The sequence below is a fragment of the Aricia agestis genome, chromosome 2 (genome assembly GCF_905147365.1).
Source record: "Aricia agestis chromosome 2, ilAriAges1.1, whole genome shotgun sequence".
Classification (NCBI taxonomy): domain Eukaryota; kingdom Metazoa; phylum Arthropoda; class Insecta; order Lepidoptera; family Lycaenidae; genus Aricia; species Aricia agestis.
Window position 1 is genome coordinate 16,129,144 of NC_056407.1, and position 23,594 is coordinate 16,152,737.

Below are 23,594 nucleotides of genomic sequence, written 5' to 3' on the forward strand. Positions count from 1 at the left end.
AGACAACTACCGGTAATACCATCAATAATTGCTACAAAACTGGGCAAAATAATGTAAAACTTGATACATTTCAATTTGAAAAAGACGCAATAATATTACAATGAATAGGATAATAAAGCTGTTATTATAACGATGTTTTAGCTAAAATTCATGGAAGAAATAACCCTATTTACCGATATTCACACCAAATGTCACAGGAATTATAGATTTTGGTTTTGACAACATCTTACCTGTACTTGTGCAAGATAACGGATATTCAATGGCTAATATTTTACCAATAATGAATATCAAAATCCCAAATAACACAATTTGGGAAAAAATAATAAAAACCACACCAACAATAAAAAGTAGAAGAAGTTTGAAAGTGACATGCCCGCCAAAACTCTTTCAGTTGTCAAGTTTCAGTTTGACAAGTTTTTATTATGTCAGCGTGTTCCTAAACTATTACCAGTGTACTGGTCTAATCGCTTAGGCCAATGATCGCTTAGGTTTAAGATATTTTGATTTATGTCACACTTGACAGTACACTGATATTTTTTAAGAAACACAACCCATATGTAGTCAGTGATGCCAACCTGCAGATAATTTCAGATCGGCGAGGAACCAATAGAAAATCTAGAAGTGTCTATCCTTACGCCATCTAGTTAAGACTGTTAAAATTAAAATTAAAAAATATAAATGAAAATCCCTCATTGGGAACTTTGTATCAAAGATAAACGCCTAAAAAACTGCTTATGAATTTCTTTGTACGATTTGCGATTTTTTAAGCCCAAAAAAAAGTGGGTTCACCGGTAATTCTGAGGAAATATTTAAAATTGAAATTGATGAAAAGTTTCCTTCGAAGGGCGCGACAAAGTTTTAAACGGACGTAAGCGGGGCGCTGCTGGTAAAGAAGAGCTGTCAAAAATGTCGTTTTTGTATGATGGCAGCGTTAGTTCCTTTTTTCGCCACCTTCATTTAAAGTTTTGTCTTGCCGAGCTCTAGGCCGCCATTCGCGGTATTCAAATTGCATCATTTTTTTCAATAATAATTAAATATCGAATAGTTCTTTAAAAATCTATTATAAAAAATCATTATAATTAATAATAAGTGTCTGGGTGTCCAATTTTTTACATACAGTATTTAGTACTTTCATAAATTAATTGGATGTAGTACGGAATTTGACCTTATATATATCCTTAAATCAATAATGTATTTTAATTAATTATTAGATTAGAGAGATACATTAGACTGGAATCTAATTTGTGTAAATTTAAAAGAATGTTGAGGGAGTTTTTGTTGGGGACGCTTTAGTTTTGCATAAGTACCTAATTAACTCATATATATGTAGCAGAAAATATTTTATTAACATTATAATATAAGTAAGTAATATAAGTAATAAGTATTTAGATATTTAAACATTAAAGAGACTGTAACTTGCAGTCAAACTGCGTAAGCAGTTTTGCAGGAAGTGTATAACTGTTATGTATCTTATAAGAGAAAAGAAATAAATAAATAAAGAAATAAAATAAATAAAAAAAAATTGTTTAATTGAATAAGGATTCATGCCTTATTAGTTAAAATCGCTTCGAAAATTACCCATTATTTGTCGTTAAAAGTATTTATGACAAAAAACTGTTATTGTGGGATATCCGAGATAGACATATTATACTTACCATCGCGGAGTTTTCTGTAGACCTTTTAATATGTACAATATTTGGTACATTATTTATATTTAGATAAATCTCGTAGGGTTCACTTTAAATCCATTTCGCAGTCCTGCACGGTGGACTGCAATGTAGGATAGTGAATGGGCCACTTTAAACTCGTCGATGTTGTCTATGGTAAAAACGCTCCCTTTGCCTGTCCCGACCAGGACAAATAAAAAAAAAATGTCTATGGTAAATATCAATTGTCATTTGTCAACAACAAAGGATGTGAGAGATCGTTGATTTTGCAGTTACTTTCTAGTACTTTCGTAGTGAAATATTAGGATCATTAGTGAGATAATCAACAAAAATTTGATCGCAGCGTGAAGAGCGTTATGCGATCGCTCATCGTAAGCCGACGCTGATGTCTGAATCACAAACCAAGGGCCAGGAGGCCATGTTAGATCGAATGTTTTTCTATCCGGACAGCAGTAGCGACACCGAAGAATACAGAACGGCCGAGGAGGAGCGCCGTAAACGCCTATCGAAACGTAACGGACCAAACATAAGACGGATTCCGACGGCTATGCCGCCTAAAAACCTGTCGTCCAACGGGCCCATGCCCTCCACATCGACCCAGGATCCCCCGAAGAACGGGCAGAAGAACCAGGTGTGCGAGGACCGGATAACGCTGGTGGTGGACAACACGCGGTTCGTGGTGGACCCCGCGCACTTCACCGCCCACCCTAATACCATGCTCGGCAGGATGTTCAGTTCCGGTGAGTTCTTTGTTTGACCACATTTGCACGAAAATCGATGCGTGAAAATGCATGAAATCGCATGAAATCAGTCAGAAATTATCTTAACTATAGCCCCTTAATGGATCTAGGTCGACTTATGAGGTAACCCTGTATACTAGCCACCCCGGCGTCGCACAGGTATAAAATATATAGCTACTGAAAAAATGGTTAAAATTGATAGCCTTGATCACGTTAAGGATGCCAATGATCCTTCACATGGTCTACTTCTTATCTGTGCCAAATAACATCAAAAATGCTCCAGTGCTCAATTATTGTCGGGCTAAAAATAAAGTAACACTGAAAGAATCATCCAAATCCGTTGCGTAGTTTTAAAGATTAAAGGGAACAAAGGGACACGAGGGAAAAAAGGCAACTTTGTTTTATAATATTTAGGTAAATAGAAGGTACGTAAATATTTAATTCTTTGGTTATCTCAAAACAAAAGCCATTTTTTATGTACATGGTTAACTTTAAATACAAATAAAGTTAAGACTTTTCTTGTTAATACATAATAATATGCGTAATTTAAAGTCATACCGTACTCAATTTTCAAATATAATTTTACTAAAAAACAGTAAAAAATGCAAAACAATCTTAAAAAAGTTGATATTTCACAGCGGATATAATATGATCGCTACTTTTGACGTTAAAGTAATTTTACTCATCTGTCAAACGGAGCTCATGGTATGCTAAGAGCGTACCATGGGACATGACGTCACAAAACGTCTTGACAGAACAATCATAAAGTAATCTTACTTTTAAGAGGTGATGGTACGTAATCATAAAGTAAGATTAAAATAATACTGCTCTAAGAGGTTGTAGTAGGCCCCCAGGTCACGTTATAACTTTTCTGTACTTAGCTTAGCACTCATTCTCTATCTCCTTTATATTTTTTCTTTGAGGCTTTGTTAGTTCTAAAGGTGAACAATGTAACGTAAATACTTCTAAGCTCTGGGTCGATTATTATATTCATATACTAGCCGTTTCCCGCGACTTCGTCCGCGTCAACATAGTATAATAACAAAGATGGATAGTCCGCTAACAAATATGAAAAAAGTAAAATATAACCTCCTCCTTTTTGGAAGTAAATAAATAAATAAATAAATAAAATATATTTTTATTCAAAATGGGTATCATGATACACTTATTAAAAGTCGAACGAAGAAACTACATTGCCTACCACCAGTTCGGGAACTACCCCGCCGAGAAGAACCGGCATAAGAAACTCGCACGGGGCCATCTTTTACAAAAAAAATGGAAAATTACAATGTTATGGCTTACAGCTATGTAACAAAATTAAAAGAAAGGTAACCTGCATGGAGCCACCCTATTCCCAAGGTTTGCTGTCCTCGAAGAAATCATTGACTTTATAATACGCTTTAGCACACAAACGTTCTTTAACTGCTTTTTTAAATTTGTTTAAAGGTAGATTTTGAACATTTTCTGGGATTTTATTGTATAGGCGTATACATTGGCCTTTAAAGGATTTGCTTATTTTGGCTAGTCTGAACATTGGTATTGCTAACTTGTTCTTATTTCTAGTATTTACATTATGATTATCACTTTTCTTTTTGAAAATATTTATGTTCTTTCTAACATATAAGAGATTTTCAAAAATGTATTGAGATGTGACGGTCAGAATTCTTATTTCTTTAAACTTTTCTCTTAGAGATTCCAAAGACGACATCTTATAAATAGAACGAATAGCTCGCTTCTGCAGCACAAATATTGTATTGATGTCCGCCGCGTTTCCCCACAAGAGGATGCCGTAAGACATTATGCTATGAAAGTAGCTAAAGTAAACTAATCGCGCGGTCTCTACATCAGTGATTTCACGAATTTTTTTAACAGCATATGCTGCACATTAAAAATTAGTGAAGTGTCATCAGCAAAAAGTACTATCTCATGCTTATCTTTATATCTTTATATTTAGTCGGTTAAAAAGTAGCCTAAGTTACACCTTACTACATCAGCTATCTACCAAAAAAAGTCCCGGCAAAATAGCTCCAGCCGTTTCAGAGATTTGCCGGAACAAACAGACAGACAGACATACAGACAAAATTTTTAAAAAATGTTGTTTTGGTGTATGTACCCTATATACATTCATATGCATCTAGTAAAAAACGGTTCTTTCAATATTACAAACAGACACTCCAATTTTATTTATATGTATAGATAATTGACTCTTAAGCTTTAATACTTGAAGGTGGTCATTTTTAGCATAACCGTTGAACACATAGCAGCACTGATGTAAGCATCTCAACATTCCTCGCAGGAAAGGAGCACACCTACGTACGTCACCAGGCTGGATCTCGAGAACCGCAATAGCTAGATAGTTGCAATTTTCACAAATTATGTATTTCTGGTGTCGTTATAAAAGCTAATAGCCCAATTAAAATAAAATAAATTATTAATAGGGGGCCTCATACAACAAACACTATATTTTCCCCTTTTTTGCTCTATATCCATAATGGTAACAGTAAGGTTTTTGAAAATTTCAGAAAATACTCAACTGTATTTTAACTTTAATAATTAATAATAAAAATTAAATAAAAATATTATTTAAGGGGGCCTTCCATACAAATTTACGGTACGGAACCCTATGTACGCCAGTCCGGCTCGCACTTGGCCGGTTTCATAATTTTTCCTTTCATTGTGATTAAAGACCTATCCGGGTACCAAATTTCAAGGTTCTAAGTCTGCTAGAAGTGCCTTACAATTTTGATGATCTGTCAGTCAGTGAGTGACAAAATGTAGTAACTTTGACCATCCGTAACAATTAAACTATTTATCGAAATTTCATGTAATTTGGAGATTAAGCTAGTTTTAATACTTGCTACTAGTGACTGAAATTCTAAATCCCTAGCTTTGTTAACTTCGAAGATAAAGGGGGTGTGAAATAGCCGCGAACCGCTTCGAGAAAAGTATGGTACGGCCGTGCCTTTGCTTAGCTTAGCTGGGGCACTGCCGTGCCCCAGATAGAGAAGTGTACCGTAGATTTTGTTTTGTTATAAAAATATCGGAAAAGCACTGAATCGTCAAAACTGAGACTTTGCAGTAGTAGTTTCTCATTAGGTAGGTAGTTGATAAAATATTGTTTGAGCTAGATTGCCCTTTGTCATCACGCGACGGCGTGTTACAGAGTGGCTACTGTTTCACAGACGATAAACCACTTGGAATAACCATGCCTTAGAGTTGCAATATCTATACTAATATTATAAATGCGAAAGTATCTCTGTCTGTCTGTCTGTCTGTCTGTCTCGCTTTCACGCCAAAACTACTGAACCGATTGCAATGAAATTTTGTACACAGTTATTCTAGAGTCTGAGAAAGGACATAGGCTACATTTTGATGTGGGAAAATATCTTATTTCCATGAAAATATCGATGAAAATTAATTCGCATTGCGCGTGGCCAGCGCTCATCCCGGGGGTCCTGGGTTCGAGTCCCGCAGGCGGAACAAAAAGTTTTCAATGTTCCTGGGTCTTGGATGTGTATTAAAATAATATTTCAAAAATCTTAAATATATTTTATGTATAATATTATAAAAAATCCAGAAATATATCAATGCAATGAACATTTTAGTTCTAATACGATTCAACAGATGGCGTTTTATTTTTACTTCATTGTAACATAATAACTAATAAGTATGATTAGACTTATTAGTTATTATGTTTTTGTTTATAGTTTTTAATACGTTAGAATATTATGTTTAATAATATTATCACTTGGTATAATAATAATCAATCTATCTTATCTTATAGAACTCCTACTGCATTTCTAAGGAGTTCGAGTGTACCGTGTTGGCCTATATTCCATCCAGAAAATATATCAATGCAATCAACATTTTAATTCTAATATATGAAAACAGATGGCGTTTTATTATTGTAACAGAACTAATCATACTTACTTTATTATATATTATTGTTTTTATTCATAACTAGCTGTTGCCCGCGACTTCGTCTGCGTGGACTTTAGTTTATAGCGCGCGGTGTCAACAAAATTTGTGTCAAATTTAAAAACTTTTTAAAACACTTACCAGGGTTTTAAAAAGTTTTAAAACCCTGGTAAGTGTTTTAAAGGTACCCCTCTTAGGGCCGCGCTACACCGGAATGGCAGCGCTGAAAGTGCTCGCCTCACCGCTGCCATTCCGGTGTAGCGCGGCCCTTAATTAATCAAAATACCCAAAAACAGCTGTGCAGTGTGCACATAATCTATACTAATATTATAAATGCGAAAGTATCTCTGTCTGTCTGTTTGTCTGTCAGTCTCGCTTTCACGCCAAACGCTAAAACTACCGAACCGATTGTAATGAAATTTTGTATACTAAGTATAATACTAGTCTAAAGCCTGAGAAAGGACATAGGCTACTTTTTTACTGGAAAAAAGGGTTCTAAGGGTCGTAAATTTGTTCAAAAAATTCATAATAGATGGCGCCGTGCGTCTTCTACATCGCGCTGACGCTTGCTCAAAAGTTTTTCTATAAGAGGTGGTATCATCTTACATTTAAGTCTCGATTTTTTCGATTGTTATATCTATTCTACGGTATTAAATAAGTCAGTACTTTATCTGTGCAAGCAGTGACGTAACCTTAAGACCAAATTTCACCAACGACTGTTAAAGTTAATGCTCGAATTAGTATCACGTTAGCTGTTTCGTTTTTCATATGAATGAAAGAGAAGACAGGACATATTAACAAGCTGTTAACACTAAAAGACGTTGGTGAAATTGGGGCTAAACCTATCAATGATAAATAGTTTTATGGGTAAAGTTCTGTAATTGGGGGGCTAAATAAGCTATAAATTTGGCATAAAATATAAAGTTTAATATAAAAAATGAAGTACTTATTGTGTGCACACTACACAGCTGTGTTGATTTAATGGGTACCAGGGTTTTTTTTATAAAAGCTTTTGACACCAATTTTGTTGACATCGCGCACTATAAACTGAAGTCCACGCGGACGAAGTCGCGGGCAACAGCTAGTCTTAAATATTTATTTCCAATGATAAAACTTTGGCAGCTCATATCTTCGAAATATGACACTTTACGCGGTTTTGTCCAAGATTATTTTTTGTTTGTATTGATGTTAGCTATCCATTTTTCAAAGAATTATTCGTGAACGCGATTTAAAAAAAAAAACAAAATGGCAGACAGTAGGTCGGCCAGGCTCCATACAAAAATCTTCATACCCCTTTGTAGAATTAAGTATCTCCAGATGATATCTCAGTGGGAATATTGTTGAGGATATGCTGATGCAGTATTTTTGCATCTCTTCCATTTCCTCGTATAAACATATACAAATCTTAATAAGTCACTAAGCCAGACAGTTCATCTCCAGATGATATCTCAGTGGGAATATTGTTGAGGATATGCTGATGCAGTATTTTTGCATCTCTTCCATTTCCTCGTATAAACATATACAAATCTTAATAAGTCATTAAGCCAGACAGTTCGATACCTAACCGCGCGAATGGGACAGACCTGCCATGGTTTAGAGATATTTCGTCATACAAAAAAATGTTCAACTTTTCAAGCCCTTTCATTTGGTATATGTCTCAAAGTGCTACATTAGTGGGTACGAAGTGCCCCTCCTTCTTTAGGTTTTATCAATGCCTTTTTAGATATTAAAAAATAGGCCAAGTGCGAGTTGGACTCGCGCAAGAAGGGCTCTGCACCAATATAGAGCAAAAATAGTAAAAAAAATGTGATTTTTGTATGGGAGTCCCCCTTAATTATTAATTTTATTTAAATTTTATTATTAATTATTAAAGTATAGATACAATCAATGCCATGGTGACAAATGCAAGTGCCAATCTGTTGTCATCATTGATATCGAGCAAAAAATATTTGAAAAATCACGTTTGTTGTATGGAAGCCCCCCTTAAATATTTAATTTATTTTGTTTTTAGTATTTGTTAGTGACCGACCGAACTTTCGGTTTCGGTTTCGGCCAGTTTCGGCCTTAGTTTCGGTTTCGGCCAAAATATAGCCGAAACCTTCGGCCCCGCCGAAACTCATGCGTCGTTCAGTAAACTTCGCAGTTAACTCATGCTTGCTTGCCAGCGAGGCACCGGCTCAGTTCAGCACCATCTATATCGTGTTTTGAGATTATGTTTTCCAGATTTTTCCCAAATCAAAAATTAGCACTTCGTTTTATTTTCATTAAATTGTCTAAACTTATTGTTATCGAAATTATATTATTGAACAAACGCAGGCTTTTTTAATACACATAACTGTTAGCAAATTACGTGCTATTTTAACAATGTTTCCCAAACAAACGATTTAGTAAATGCTATGATAAATTGATTATATTGTGTATGACCTTCATTTACTTAAGAATTTTGTTTGACTGTGAGATTATAGGATATATTGGGATAATTATATCTCGCGAGATTTATTTAGTAAATCATCTCGCCTCACTCTTTTCCTTTTACCACGCGTTTTATTTAAATACTAGCTGTTGCCCGCGACTTCGTCCGCGTGGACTTCAGTTTATAGCGCGCGGGGTCAACAAAATTGGTGTCAAAAGCTTTTTAAAACCCTGGTACCCCTTAATCAAAATACCCAAAACAGCCGTGCAGTGTGCAGTGTGCACATAATATAAAATTTTTTTTTATTAAACTTTTTTATACCAAATTTTAAAGCTTATTTAGCTTTACACAACTTAGCTGCATTACACAACTTTAGCTTTACCCATAAACTATTTAGTATATTTATTATCGGTAGGTGAGTTATTTAATAACGTGTTACGTGTATAACAATCGAAAGAATCAAAAATTTTACTCAACATGGTACCACTTCTTATAGTAATATATATGAGCAAGCGATAGCGCGATCTAGGCGACTCTTGGCGCCATCTGTTATGAGTTTTTGGAACTAACTTAATTTGAACAAATTTACGCATAAACACCCCCTTACAACCCCTTTTTCCAGTAAAAAAGTAGCCTATGTCCTTTTTCAGGGTTTAGACTATCTGTGTACAAAATTTCGTTACAATCGGTTCAGTAGTTTTGGCGTGAAAGCGAGACAGACAGACAGACAGATAGACAGAGATACTTTCGCATTTATAATATTAGTATAGATTTAACATTAACTTTTAACTATGGACACGCAATTTCTTAGACCGTTCTTACCCTGCTAGAATCTTATCTAGCCCACTTCCCCGTAAGCTTCACTCTTGCGGCCCTCATATTTTTCAGGCTTAGTGGCAAAACGTCTTCTGGAGCAAAAAAAAAGTTATGCCAATTGCAAGTTTGTTTAGTAATTTCGTTTTGAACTTCGACCGCGGTCGTGTCCATTTTTCCCATAAAATAATATACTGCAATGTTACTGCCTGAAGACATACAGACAGACAGACGGACAGACATCGAAGTCTTAGTAATAGGGTCCCGTTTTTTACCCTTTGGGTACGGAACTCTAAAAATATTAAGGAAAAAAAAGCAAACTTAGAAGATCCAAGCAAAAATGTGCCTAAAACAAGGTTTTTTATAAAAAAGAAACTATCGAGCATTTTTTCAGTAATCGTGTTTTCGTCTTGAGCATTTAATCTTCATGAACTTAAGTTATTTGTGTCAAAAAATGATTTTTCTAGACCTTACAGATTTTGAGATCCAGGTTTAAGTATGTAGTCAAGTTAGGGCCAGGTGCGCTCTTAATACGCGAGCAAAAAACTTTTCATCCCTTTTGATGAACAATGCGGAAACATAGGTGATTGAAATTTTGCACAGTTATAGTTTATATGGTGATTGGTGAAGGAGTGCATCGAGCTAATATTATTTTGAAATTATGCTTTTATCATACATTTTTTTAACGAATATCAATAGAAAAGCGTTGAAATTTAAAACACCCTCTAAAATCTAATTTTTTATTTGAGTTTTTGAATTTGAATTTTTTATCTTTAGTTATAATTATTATATCAATGGTTTCAAACTTCTGTTTAATTTGACAGGCATAGAATTTACACACACCAATGAGAGGGGAGAATATGAAGTGGCAGAGGGTATATCTGCTACAGTGTTCAGAGCAATTCTGGAGTACTACAGGGGAGGCACCATCCGATGCCCGCCTACTGTCTCCGTGCAGGAGCTCAGAGAGGCCTGCGACTACCTGCTCGTTCCATTTGATGCCAACACTGTCAGATGCCAGGTACCTACTTATACATCAATTACTGCCTTTAATTACCCTCATTCAAAGTACACAGTTGCAGTCAGCAGCAAGCATAACGATTTTTTTAAGGCTCTTTTATTTTCTTGCAATCTGCCTGGTTAAGGGCATTTAGCTAGAGGTTATGTAATTTTAATTTATCTTGAATGAATCTAGCCCTTTGACTAGTTCAATATTTATATTCTCTATATTAGATCTTGGGGTGCTTTCCTCTTTATTCTATTAAAAGTTTTTATCTGATTTTGCATTAGATGGTTTGCTAGTGGGTTTAGGTGATTTTCAATGCGCTTGGCGTAAGATTTTAGTCTTTCTGAGATCTCCTGCTGAACCAGAGGCATGTTGAGGTCGCTGTGTAGTTGTTTGTTGGTTATATACCATGGTGCGTCTTTTATCATACGAAAAACTTTTGATTGAAAACGTTGGAGGATTTCAATATTAGATTTGGCTGCAGTTCCCCATAGCTCACGCATCACGCGTAACGAATTAATTACTATGTCTCATAAGAACAATATAATATTATTTTCAAACTGTGTAGATATTGTGTGATGATAGACATGCATTAGCTCGAAATGGGCTGGTATTGTGTATACAAAATAGGAATAATAAAATTGTAACTTTTCTGGGTCAAGAAAAACACAATTTTGTGTGTGGCATTGACCAGTGTCAATAACAATTACGTAATTTGGACAGTTCATATATCAATTAATTATTAATTTATCAAGCTTCTCTTTTAATGTAACCTATGTTCTTAATCAACAAAATATATAAAAAATCGGCCAAGTGCGAGTCGGACTCGCGCACGAGGGGTTCCGTACCGCTATAGAGCAAAAATTGTCTAAAAATTTCTGTATGGGAGCCCCACTTAAATTTTAAACTTATTTTAATTTTATTATTAAATGAGTATTAAACAACACATATAACAAAAGAATGTGTGGAAAATTCAAGTGCCTACCTCTTGTCATTATTGATGTAGAGTGAAAAGGCCCGAAAAATCACTTTTGTTGTATGAGATCTTTAAATAACAATTTTATTTTGTTTTCAGTATTTGTTGTTATAGCGGCAACAGATATACACAATCTGTGAAAATTTCAGAAGTCTAGCTATAGCGGTTCTTGAGATACAGCCTGGAGACACACAGACGGACAGACAGATGGACAGACAACATAGTCTTAGTAATAGGGTCTCGTTTTTACCCTTTGCGTACGGAACCCTAATAAAAAAATACTTGAGAGGTGTCAAGGGACACCCGAATGGAACGAAGTTATTTATGTTCAAAAAACCTGTGTGCATAATGCTTATATACCTACACTCAAAAAAAATATTTAAAAAAAACGCTATCTGTTGACGGCCCAGGAATACTAACAACGCGTCACTGGATGTAGTGTATGTCCAATAAAGACATACATACATTGTCTCGTGTGTATGTATACAATGGTACAGACGTGAGTATCACGAGAGCCGCAGGTGAGCGTGGACGTTGTGTATGTTGTGTGCGTGCATTGCCGAGCCAGTGTCAACCACGGAAATAACAGTTCCTACAAGTCTGTTTAGTTTAAAAAACGCCATCTAGTTGACGCACAGTAATACTATCAACGCCCTCTGCCCCTACCATGCAGACTAATAAAAAAATGTCGAGGTCAAATATCGTTCTGTCTAGCCTCCTTAACGCCGAACGCGCGAAAAGGAACTCGTTCCAAAACAAAAACAAATCAACAACGTATGTTTCACCTTTCACCCACATTTGAAACTTCTCCCATGTACTAGTATTTTGTCAAAATTCTATTTAGTCATGTCCAAACTCCAAAAACATTTAAGTATGTAAACTAAACATAAGTTTTGGAACGAAGTTCCTTATCGCGCGTTCGTCGTAGATCTGAAGGCTAGACAGAACGATATTTGACCTTGATTTGACCTCGACACTTTTTAGGGTTCCGTACCCAAAGGGTAAAAACGGGACCCTATTACTAAGACTTCAATGTCTGTCCGTCTGTCTGTCTGTGTGTCTCCAGGCTGTAACTCAAGAACTGCTAGACTAGACTTCTGAAAATTTCACAGATTGTATATATCTGTTGCCGCTATAACAACAAATACTAAAAACAAAATAAATTAAATATTTAACGGGGGCTCCCATACAACAAACGTGATTTTTTAGCTATTTTTTGCTCGTAATTAATAACGGCTATACATATTACATAGGCACTTGAAATATTCACGAAATACTCTATTTTATTCGCACTTTAATAATTTATAATAAAATTTACATAAATGAAATAATTAAGGGGGGCTCCCATACAACAACCTCTCGAATCGCACTTAGCCAAAGTGGGATTCGAGAGGTTAACGCAAATTAAAAATAACATTTCAGAATCTCCGGGGGCTCCTCCACGAGCTGTCCAACGAGGGAGCCCGACGTCAGTTCGAGAGTTTCCTGGAGCGGTTGATCCTGCCGCTGATGGTGGAGAGCGCGCAGCGCGGCGACCGCGAGTGCCACGTGGTGGTGCTGCTGGACGACGACTCCGTGGAGTGGGACGAGGAGTACCCGCCGCAGATGGGCGACGAGTACAGCCAGACGGTGCTCTCCACGCCGCTCTATAGATTCTTCAAGTACATCGAGAATAGGTAACATTATTGTATACTACATCTATATAAGCGAAAAACTTTGTATCCCTTTTGACGAAAAATGGGGAAACGTAGGTCAATGAAATTTTGCATAATTATAGTTTATTATTATATGGTGAAGGAGTGCATCGAGCTAATAATATTTTGAAATTATGCTTTTATCATACATTTTTTTAACAAATAAAACATTACACACACTACAACACACACACACTAGGAACGATGACAGATTTTTGAGTGATAAGCCTATATGTGTATACATATAGGCTTATCGTACTAGCTGTTTTGTTTGTTGTATATATATATATATCCTAGGTTGTTCACTCACTATTGATCACTTGTTTTCACTCTGAAGTCGTCTTGATGATAGCTCGAAACGAACTGAATTGCCGGGCCGTCTACCTGCGGCTTTTTATATGGCGAGACGAATTCCAGAAAGTTCCCGATTCACGTAAACAAGTAAACAAGTGGAACTTTCTAGGAGGCTCGAGCATGTACCACCTAGCGCCATCTAGTTTCGAGTAGGGGATTTATGTGTAGTGTGTCCCCTGATCAGTTTCGCTGGTTTGCCGCTAGATGGCACTACATGTCCGTATACCGTAACAATACTATTAGACAATGCTTACACGGCCAGTCTGAGATCAGCTGAGTCCCAGAGACAAGAGTTGAAAAAAAATATGATAAAGTGAATATTTTTTTACAAAATATAGGTAGTAGCATAATATATATTCTGTAGTAGTACATGTCGTTGAAACTAAGGTCGAATTTCGACCATTGGGCGATCTCTAGTTTTGAAAAATTGTTTTAACAGCATCCCGCGGGAATAATAATACAAATTAGTTTTCGGGGGAATCAGTAGCCTGTATGTTGTTAGTAATTCCATGCCATATTTTATTGATATCTATTGAAGAGTTTTTGCATCAAGAAGGAACAAACAATTAATTATGCAAAATAAAATTCTTCAACACATACATACAAACTTTTGTCTTTAGTTTAGTTTCAGTGAAGAAATTATTTTTAATATTAAATATAACAATATTCTTATTGTTAAAGCGTGACGAAAAGTAATGTATGCGGTGGATATAAAAACTCCTATCTAATATTCTAAGACTATCATCCAATAAGAACAAAATATGTTGTGCATATAAGAAACTTCACATTGTTCTTTGAAACTTGTGTAACATTTTGTTACATATTATATCCTTTCAGGGATGTCGCAAAACAAGTGATGAAGGAGCGAGGCCTAAAGAAGATACGTCTGGGCGTGGAGGGGTACCCCACGTACAAGGAGAAGGTGCGCAAGAGGCCGGGGGGGCGAGCGGAGGTGATATACAATTACGTCCAGCGACCCTTTATACACATGTCCTGGGAGAAGGAGGAGGCCAAGAGCAGGCACGTGGACTTCCAGTGCTTCAAGTCCAAGTCCGTCACGAACCTGGCGGAGGCGACCGCGGACCCCGTCATCGAGCTGGAGCCCAACAGAGCACGCGAGGAGCCCGAGCTGCCTGACCCCGCCGACCTGCCGGACGAGGACCAGTGACCGCCCCGCACCCCAAGGCTCAGAGCGCTTCTCTGCTGGTACGCGTGTTGAAGGGACTCACTAAGTCCGCTGGGGGCGGGAAGACAGTCTGCTGCCGCATTATATTATTCTTATGAGCACACCTCTATATTTAACAGACTATTGTATTTACCCTATCCAAAGCGAATCTTTTACGGTACATAGCTAGTTCCGATTGTAACACTGTCTTCACTGGATAGCTTCGTCGGCTCGCATGTGATTAGGCGGTTAAATTGTTATTATGTAGTGTAACGCGGGTGTCGCAGCTATCGATAATAATTGTTTAACGAAGTCCTAAGGCAGGGGTCACCAAATGGCGGACCGCAGTCCGCAATCGGACCGCTGACCCATTGTGTGCGGACCGAGCATGTTGGAAGATGAACTTCCTTTAAAAATAAATTTCGGTCTCGTCTTACTGATGTACATCTCCAGGATTTAATATATAATTAGCTACAAAAATTGACACTTTTCTACTTGATATGTAAATAAATACCTTTGTAATTTCTGTAATTACCTTTGTTTAATATTTTTGTATATAAAATGTGCGGACCGCGAATTTCATTTCCTAAAATGGACCCCCGGGTGAAACTAATCGGTGACCCCTGTTCTAAGGGTATTTAAAGGTAGGAATGCTTCTGTGTATGTTCATACAATGCGGGAAGAAAAATAAGAGTTAAAATTCTAAAGTGTGTATCTCTTTGTATACTAAAGAATGTCTTCACTGTGTAATAAGTAATAAATAGTCAGTTAGGGCTAATTATATTGTTACTCGTTTGTTATTCGACAGATATGAATGTTGAAATTTTATACAATGCGGCCGTTTCGAGTTTGGCTTCGGCATCGTTTCCCAATTTACACTACTGTGATATGATAAGATCCATTTTGTATTGAATAGTTCTGTAAGTTTGCGCCGATTTCTGCCGCCGCCGCCTGTCAACTATTCTCGGTAAAGCTGAGAAAATATGGAGCATATTTGTTGTACTGTAATTTTGGCGATAATTTTGTACTTTTAAAATGATTGTGTCGATTCGAGTGAGGAAGATGTGTGGATTCGTAAACTTGCGCCAGTCAGGGTTCAAGTTAATACCTTGTTGAATGTCACGTTGAATTTTAACAACATTAGCATAAACCAGACTAGCGCAAAAGGGGTGAAGAATTTGAGTTCAGTGAGGACTGAGGATTACGATCGCTTCCAATCAGGCGATTCTGCTCGTCGGTCCCCACGTAGCGGCGGCCGCTACGGGCTGCGCTGTGGGCGAGTGCATATCGTGTGTCACCCCGCACTCGGCAGGGTGCGCGGCGTGCTATACACCTCTGTATTACAACTTTATTATACATACTGATCTTATACTTGGTGTTTTATTTATCCAATATTCCAATATTAATATCTAATATCTCTATATAACATTTAATATCTTGATAGATGTAAGCTGGAGTCTGCGAGTTGCCAATCTTGGTAACAAACTAAAGGCCCATTTGGATGAATCTAGGGTAATACTTTAATCACATTTATATCCATATCAGTTGTCAGAAAACAAGTGGTTTTCGGTCCTTATTTTTTTTATAATAATATATAATATAATATCTATGGACGCTTCACACCACGTCAGTCTGGCCCCGTGCTAAGTACCTGAAGAACTTGTGTTACAGGTACCAGACACCGGAAATATATTTAATACTTTTATACTATACATATATTTAAGATTTTTATTATATGATACACATATTTAATACACATCCATGACCCAGGAACTTTGAAAACCTTTTGTTCTGTCGGCGGGATTCGAACCCGCGACCCCCGGCTTGAGCTACCAACACGCTCACTACTGAGCCACAGAGGTCGGATTATTAAAGACATTAACTTCCTTATATATACATAATAATATAATAAAGTACTCTGTGGTAACTTGATAACCCCGAGTTAACTTTAACACAGATTAGTATAAGTGAGTAACTTTTGCACTAAATAAAATTTAAAATAAGTATAAATAATAAACAACGATTTTTTTAGCTTTATTGCTTAAATCTATCATCCAGTTTTATGGACAATCCTTTGGCGTTTGTTTATTTACAGCGACGTTTGTCAAAATATTAATTTCATCATCATAGGCTACATTACCCGATAAGTGTGTGTTTTATTGCCGCGTCACACCGGAATGGCAGCGGCGCGGCGAGCATTCAGTGTCATAATATGATTTTACACTTTATCTTCATTATTGTATGTAATACTGTATAGTATCGCTTGAGAAACCGCGGGCGCCAGCGGCCACGAGTGGCCACGGGCGGCCGTAGACTTCTCTCGTTTAAAATTATAATATGACACTGAAAGTGCGCCGTGCCATTCCGGTGTGGCGCCGCCATTTAGGGTCAATTCAGACCGCAACGCGGCAACGCGACGCGTAGACGCATTTCTAAATTTGTATTGAATTGACAGACTTGCATGACGTTCCGACTCGCTTTGCGGTCTGAATAATTGACCCTTATTGTAACAATGCAGAATTAGGAATCTCCTTACAAAATATGTAGTACAGTTATTGCTATACTCTTCAATTAGTTTTAAGCACAAAAATAGATGTAGTTTTAACCTAAATGTAGCCAAAAATTGAAACTCGTTCTAAGTTAATGTGGCGTCGATTTTCAATCAGTAGCATTATAACGCTTATTCTGGAATTTGTTTACATTTAGATAAAATTTGATTGAAATAGAGAGTATGAAGTGTTGGACAGACAATATGTAAGTACAAAGTTAACTAGCACAATCAGCTTGCTGTAAATCATTTTGATGCTAGCTCATTTGAGCCACGACATTCTTAAAACTAAGACTATAAGACCGGCCATAGACGGATCGCATCTTGCAGTCACAACCGACTGCAAAATGCGGTCGCCGCACGGTGATCTGCAGTTTTCATACTAAATTTCTTATCCGCAATACACGGACCGCTCGAGCAGTTCGTGAGCGATCGGTGCCAACTGCCAACGCGACCGCTCGACTCTAGAGCAGTCGGTCCCGACTGCACTTGCGGTCCTTCTATATTTTGTATTTGAAATAACAGTCTGTCTTAAGTCTGTCGTGTTTCAAGGGAGCTCTTATATTAAGTGTACTGTTTATAGTCTATATGTAGTCGGGGCTGGCGTATATGCCGATGTCGTAGCTCATGCCGCGGCCGCGCTCGCTCTTGAGGCGCAGGTTGGCGAAGGGGTAGCCCACGCCGCCCGCCGTTATGTTGATCGACGACTTGCTGTGCCAGTTGTCCAGCGCCTGGATACCCTGCACACAGAACACCCTCGATAATGAAGCTGCCGATAACACTCTAAACTTTGAAGAACTATTTATACTAGAGCACTCGATATTATGTAACCTAGGAGTTGGGTGTAAAGTTTAGGCCCTTGAGAATTTTCGCGGAGTAAAAGATTTTCTTTACCATCCATGGCTCTCATTTCACTCATGCCCGACTATATACCTAAATATACCTACTGTTATCTTGTTTCCACAGCTATGCGATAGAGAGCGATAGCAATTTTTTCGTGCGGGAGAAAAGCAAGTAGGTCTATAAAGCAAGTAGGTATCGATAAGTCAATGTATATCATGTAATATATCAGAGAAGTTGATTTCTAAGCAGATGGCGGACCTAAGTAATTTGGTTGCGTGGCTGCCTAGGAATCAATTTCCTCGGGTATACATTGGGATATGTAGGCGTTATAATAACACTCGGGTAGTAGGAATGCACATAAGTATGATGTAAGTAAACTATAATTGCATGTACCTACACATGTTTAAGGGAGGAGGGGGGGGCTCGGCAAATCTCACGTAATTTTTTTCTCAACAAAATAATACTATTTTGGTCCATTTCATCCAGATTGTACGTAATATGCTTAAGATTTAATCGTAAGCGTAATCGTTATGCGATTAAGATCATTCACAAATTCGTTCGAAAGAAAATCTACTGACTGTACTCACCAGGGGGTAGGGGGGGGTCAAAAAATATAAAAAATAACACCTCACGTAATTTGTGGCCACCCCCTAAAATGGCTGTGGCTATGTAAAGACTAATGTTTGTAAACTTCGTTCGCACTGCAGTTTCTTTGAAACAACATCGTCTAGAATTTCTTAATACCTATATAATATACTAGCTGTTGCCCGCAACTTCGTCCGCGTTGATTTCAGTTTATAGAGCGCGGTGTCAACAAAATTGGTATCAAAAGCTTTTATAAAAAAACCCTGGTACCCCTTAAATCAAAACAGCTGTGCAGTGTCAAGTGTGCACATAATATTTCATTTTTTTAAATTAAACTTTTTATTTTATGCCAAATTTTAAAGCTTATTTAGCCCCCCAATTACACAACTTTACCCATAAACTATTTATCATTGATAGGTTTAAGGTTACGTCACTGCATAGATAAAGTACTGAGTTATTTAATAACGTAGAATAGAAATAACAATCGGAAAAAATCGGAACTTGAATGTAAGCAGTAAGATGATACCACCTCTTATAGAAAGACTTTTGAGCAAGCGTCAGCGCGATGTAGGAGACGCACGACGGCATCTATTATGAATTTTTGGAACTAACTTAATTTGAACAAATTTACGTATTTTCACCCCCTTACAACCCTTTTTTCCAGTAAAAAGTAGTTAGTAGCCTATGTCCTATCTCAGGCTTTAGACTATCTGTATACAAAACTTCATTACAATCGGTTCGGTAGTTTTGGCGTGAAAGCGAGACAGACAGACAGAGATACTTTCGCATTTATAATATTAGCATAGATGAATTGTTGTTCTCATAAGAACAACAATTCATATAATTATTCACTTAGATTACGCTATACCTAGAACAAAAAAAAACCGACCAAGTGCGAGTTGGACTCGTCCATATTATTTTTATGAAATTATATATATTCCGCAGCAGCAATAAAGTTTATTTTTATGAAATTAAAAGGTTTCATTTATTTTTATTAACCCCCGACAAAAAAGAGAGGTGTTAAAATTTTGACGTGTCTGTCTGTCTGTTTGTCTGTGTGTGTATCTGTCCGTGGCATCGTAGCATCCAAACGGATGGACCGATTTTGATCTAGTTTTTTTTGTTTGAAAGCTGACATGATCGAGAGTGTTCTTAGCTATAATTCATCATCGTCAGCCTGCTCAGTGCTGGACAATCAGGGGTTATCTGGTTCATGAAAGGCCGTTAGCAACTTGTATTCGTTTAATGGGTTTTAAATTTCATTCTAGTTCGTAACATTTGTGAATATGCAATATACGTATACACATATTAATGGAAAGTTGACCAGGTGCTGCAGCATCACCTGGTAATCAATAGGATATCCAACTCCTCGCCAACTTAGAGCAGAGGTTTTGTGTTTGGGCTCATTTTAATTGCTACAACCAGTAAGAAGTAGATAGACAGTAAATATTTACATGCTGCTGCTGCAGCATCGCCTGGATTCAATAGGAGCCGAGCTCCGTATGAACCCAAAGTGGAGGAGGTGGAAAAGGACATTGATGGATGGTAATCAGTGGCGGCGTAGCATGGTTTGGCACCCGGGGCGGGTTTCTAGCACCCCCTAAATAAAACGACAATTAATACTAAATGTGCTTACATTTACATGACTTTATTTCACTAAAATGTGTGATTACATTATCAAAAATTTACTTTCAGCGGGGCTAAAATGGTCACATTTAGCAATTCCTCTCAATCAATTCAGCAAATGAATTGTGAAAACTGTCAAACTGACAAATGTCAAATCAGTACAAAAATACAGAAATGAATTGCAAGCAAAGTTGCATTTTGCGATTTTAGAAAAATGAATCATAATATGATTCATATCATGATTCTTCAAAGCGACCATTTTAGCCCCGCCGGTCTTTTCAATCTATACTAATATTAAAAAGCGGAAGAGTTTGTTTGTTTGTTTGAACGCGCTATTACTCAGGACCTACTGGTCCGATTTGAAAAATTCTTTCAGTGTTAGATAGCACATTTATCGTGAAAATCTATATATATTTTATCACGCTAAGACTTATAGGAGCGAAGAAATAGAGGAAAATTTAGAAAAAACGGAGGGAAATTATTTGAAAGGGCTTATTTGAACCCCTTATCTCAGGAACTAGGCTATAGGCGATATTTTTATAAAAGAGACGTAACTGTTGACGTAAGCAGAGTTTTAGGTTGAACAACACTAAAATATGTAATTATAATGTCATCCATCGCTTTGTAACGATGCTCTATATTTTCTTAATCTGTCAAGACATTCTAACATAGCTCTCTGCAACTCTTCTGGCTAGCATAAATTGACCCTAAGCTGCACGAGTGAGTTGTCACCCCTTGATACTAGGCACCCGGGGCGGACCGCCCCCCCCCCCCCTTACGCCGCCACTGCTGGTAATTACGTTGATAGGAATTATAAATTAAGAAATTAAAAAAAACCCCCGCCAAACAACTTTAAAAAGTAATGAAATAATATTTACTGCCTTTAAGTTCAAATAATTCCTAACTTGTGTAAAGTAATATTTTAGTCCATAATTGTTGTCAAGGTGTGTCGGGGGACCGCTAATGTAGATGTTTGATTTGAGATTTAACATATTAACATTATAGTTTAAGGATCAGTTCACAGCGAACCGAATGGAGATAATCAGCGACTTGGCGGTTGTAGGTTGTAGTTTACTTGGCGGTCCCCCGACACACCGTGACAACAATTATGGACTAAAATATTATTACTTTACACAAGTTAGGAATTATTTGAACTTAAAGGCAGTAAATATTATTTCAATAAGTACTTTTTAAAGTTGTTTGGCGGGGTTTTTTTTTTAATTTCTTATTTATGTCACACCTGAATGATTTGAATCATAAGAAACAAGATCAAATTTTAAATGAGATTTCCTACAATAGATATGTTGTACATAGCTATTGCCCATTATTATCTTTACAGAGTGTAAGCTGTGTAGTGTGTACTGGGATTAGGGTTGCCATCTTGTTTGGCAAGAAATAAAGTATATTCAGATGTCTGAAGTATTTTCAACAGTATTTTAGTAAAATGAACAGTACGATCGAGGAATTAATTAGAGCTTCTGTCAAAACTAACTTGAAATTTTAAAAAAAGTCTGAGCGTCTTGGTTTAATACGCCAGAATAAAGTGTTGACATTTTGATGCTGAAAACAGTATTTTGTATACCTACTTTATTTTTCTTCAACAGTAAAAAGTATAATTTAATGAAAAACAGTATAATACTGTTTAAAACAGTATGGTTGGCAACCCTAACTGGGATAGTGTGCACTGTGCAGTGATTCGCGAGGTCGTAGGGCAGTGGCGCAATTTCAGCTGTTATCACTCACGAAAGACAAGAAAGGGCTCATTTTAATTCTTTTAGTTTTTTTTTATAAAATAAGGAGGCAAACGAGCAAACGGGTCTCCTGATGGAAAGCAACTACCGTCGCCCATGGACACTCGCAACATCACAAGAGCTGCAGGTGCGTTGCTTTTTTTCTTTATTTCTGCCCACAACATGTACCACGTGTAGTTTAACTGTTTACAATTTACCTACATGGATTCTACACGGTCTACGTTAGAGATTATAGAGTACATTCGGTGATACAAGTCCATTTCCAAAAGTTAACTTAATGTTATTTTTACAATATATCATTTGGCTTTTGATAATGTACCTACGTCCTACAGTCATCTGTCGTCTTGTCGAAGAGTTTTATATTTTGTGGAAACTACAACGCTTGTAATTTTTACTCCCAACCAAAAGAATTGTTTCATGTTCGTAATCGTTCATGGCATTGTAACTCCTAAATTATAGATTAACCGATTTTGATATTCGTCAGAATATGCTCCTTGTGTATTTTTATTTGACAACATAAACAAGGAAAGACCGATCCTTAATCTTTGTTGGTTATTTTTAAGCACGATATCAACCTCAACCTATGGACTTAAGAAATAGGATATCAAGATCCACGTCTTGACGTATCGATATAGGTTTCAAAGTACCTACTCACCGCGATAGGGCGATTATTCGGTGACGTATAGAAGTACTGCTTGACTCTCTTCATGAAGGGTATGGCGTTGTACTCCACCCGCTCGTGGTGCACCTCCACCACGCGGTTCGCCACGTTACCCACCACCAGGTGGTCGCCGCTCCCACACGCCACCACCACCGATAACACGGCTACGGCTAGAGCGGCCCGCATGGTTGACAGGTACCGAGTGAAGCTTCTACCGGGTTTAGCACTACTGCTAAGTAAGTATACTGCGGCCTAACTATATCGCTTTGTGTTTCGCGTCAAGTTAGCTCGAAGTTCGGAGAGTTAATACGAGCTGTTCGGTTTACGAAAAGGTCGAGTTTATCTAAGGTTACGCGGTGGCAATACGGCGTGGTTTTCTAGGACGTATGCTGAACTTGTGAGTGGGCTGGTAAAATATTCATTATGCATTAAAGCAATTGTTACGAGAGAACTAGCAAATAAAATAGGATTTGTTAATTTTCCTATCTGCGGATACCGTACATTTTATAATAAGTATACTAGCTTTTAGAAATCACATAGGTAGAGGTACTGCAAATACATAGGTAATAATAGTCAAAATTTTATACATGATGACAGACTCGTCCTAGGTAAGTATCTCTATTGTATCTCTTTATAAAAATAATTCCCGTTACTAGTTAAAATATTTACACATAACTTATTATCTTAGGCTCAATTTAGTATTTACATCGCCGCGGAATGGAAGCTTCAATTTTGCCTCATGATGCGGGATTTGGCACCGGAGAATTCCGAGGAAGACGCGCGTTCAATTTTTTGGCTTGTATTTAACTTGTGTGTTTTACTGTTGATATAAAA

At 37.1% G+C, this 23,594-nt stretch overlaps 2 protein-coding genes across 2 annotated transcripts; one reads left to right on the plus strand and one right to left on the minus strand.

Annotated features, from left to right (window-relative positions):
* Window positions 1-1,917: 1,917 nt before the first annotated feature.
* Window positions 1,918-15,066, plus strand: LOC121739595 (BTB/POZ domain-containing protein 10). Its single transcript, XM_042132089.1, has 4 exons — window positions 1,918-2,407; window positions 10,376-10,572; window positions 12,956-13,209; window positions 14,419-15,066. The coding sequence occupies exons 1-4, from the start codon at window positions 2,053-2,055 to the stop codon at window positions 14,747-14,749; spliced, it is 1,137 nt and encodes a 378-aa protein (XP_041988023.1). The 5' UTR covers window positions 1,918-2,052; the 3' UTR covers window positions 14,750-15,066.
* A 2,185-nt stretch (window positions 15,067-17,251) lies between these two features.
* Window positions 17,252-23,091, minus strand: LOC121739816. Its single transcript, XM_042132393.1, has 2 exons — window positions 22,755-23,091; window positions 17,252-18,034 (listed from the first exon to the last, which is right to left on the minus strand). Exons 1-2 carry the CDS (start codon window positions 22,944-22,946, stop codon window positions 17,879-17,881), a joined length of 348 nt encoding a protein of 115 aa, XP_041988327.1. The 5' UTR covers window positions 22,947-23,091; the 3' UTR covers window positions 17,252-17,878.
* Window positions 23,092-23,594: the final 503 nt, after the last annotated feature.

Coding starts and splice junctions, on each gene's coding strand:
- LOC121739816 (XM_042132393.1), bottom strand. CDS start 22,946: ATGCGGGCCGCTCTAGCCGTAGCCGTGTTATCGGTGGTGGTGGCGTGT. Junction 18,035..22,754: donor CGAATAATCGCCCTATCGCG/GTGAGTAGGTAC, acceptor TTCTGTGTGCAG/GGTATCCAGGCGCTGGACAA.
- LOC121739595 (XM_042132089.1), top strand. CDS start 2,053: ATGTCTGAATCACAAACCAAGGGCCAGGAGGCCATGTTAGATCGAATG. Junction 2,408..10,375: donor CGGCAGGATGTTCAGTTCCG/GTGAGTTCTTTG, acceptor TTAATTTGACAG/GCATAGAATTTACACACACC. Junction 10,573..12,955: donor CCAACACTGTCAGATGCCAG/GTACCTACTTAT, acceptor ATAACATTTCAG/AATCTCCGGGGGCTCCTCCA.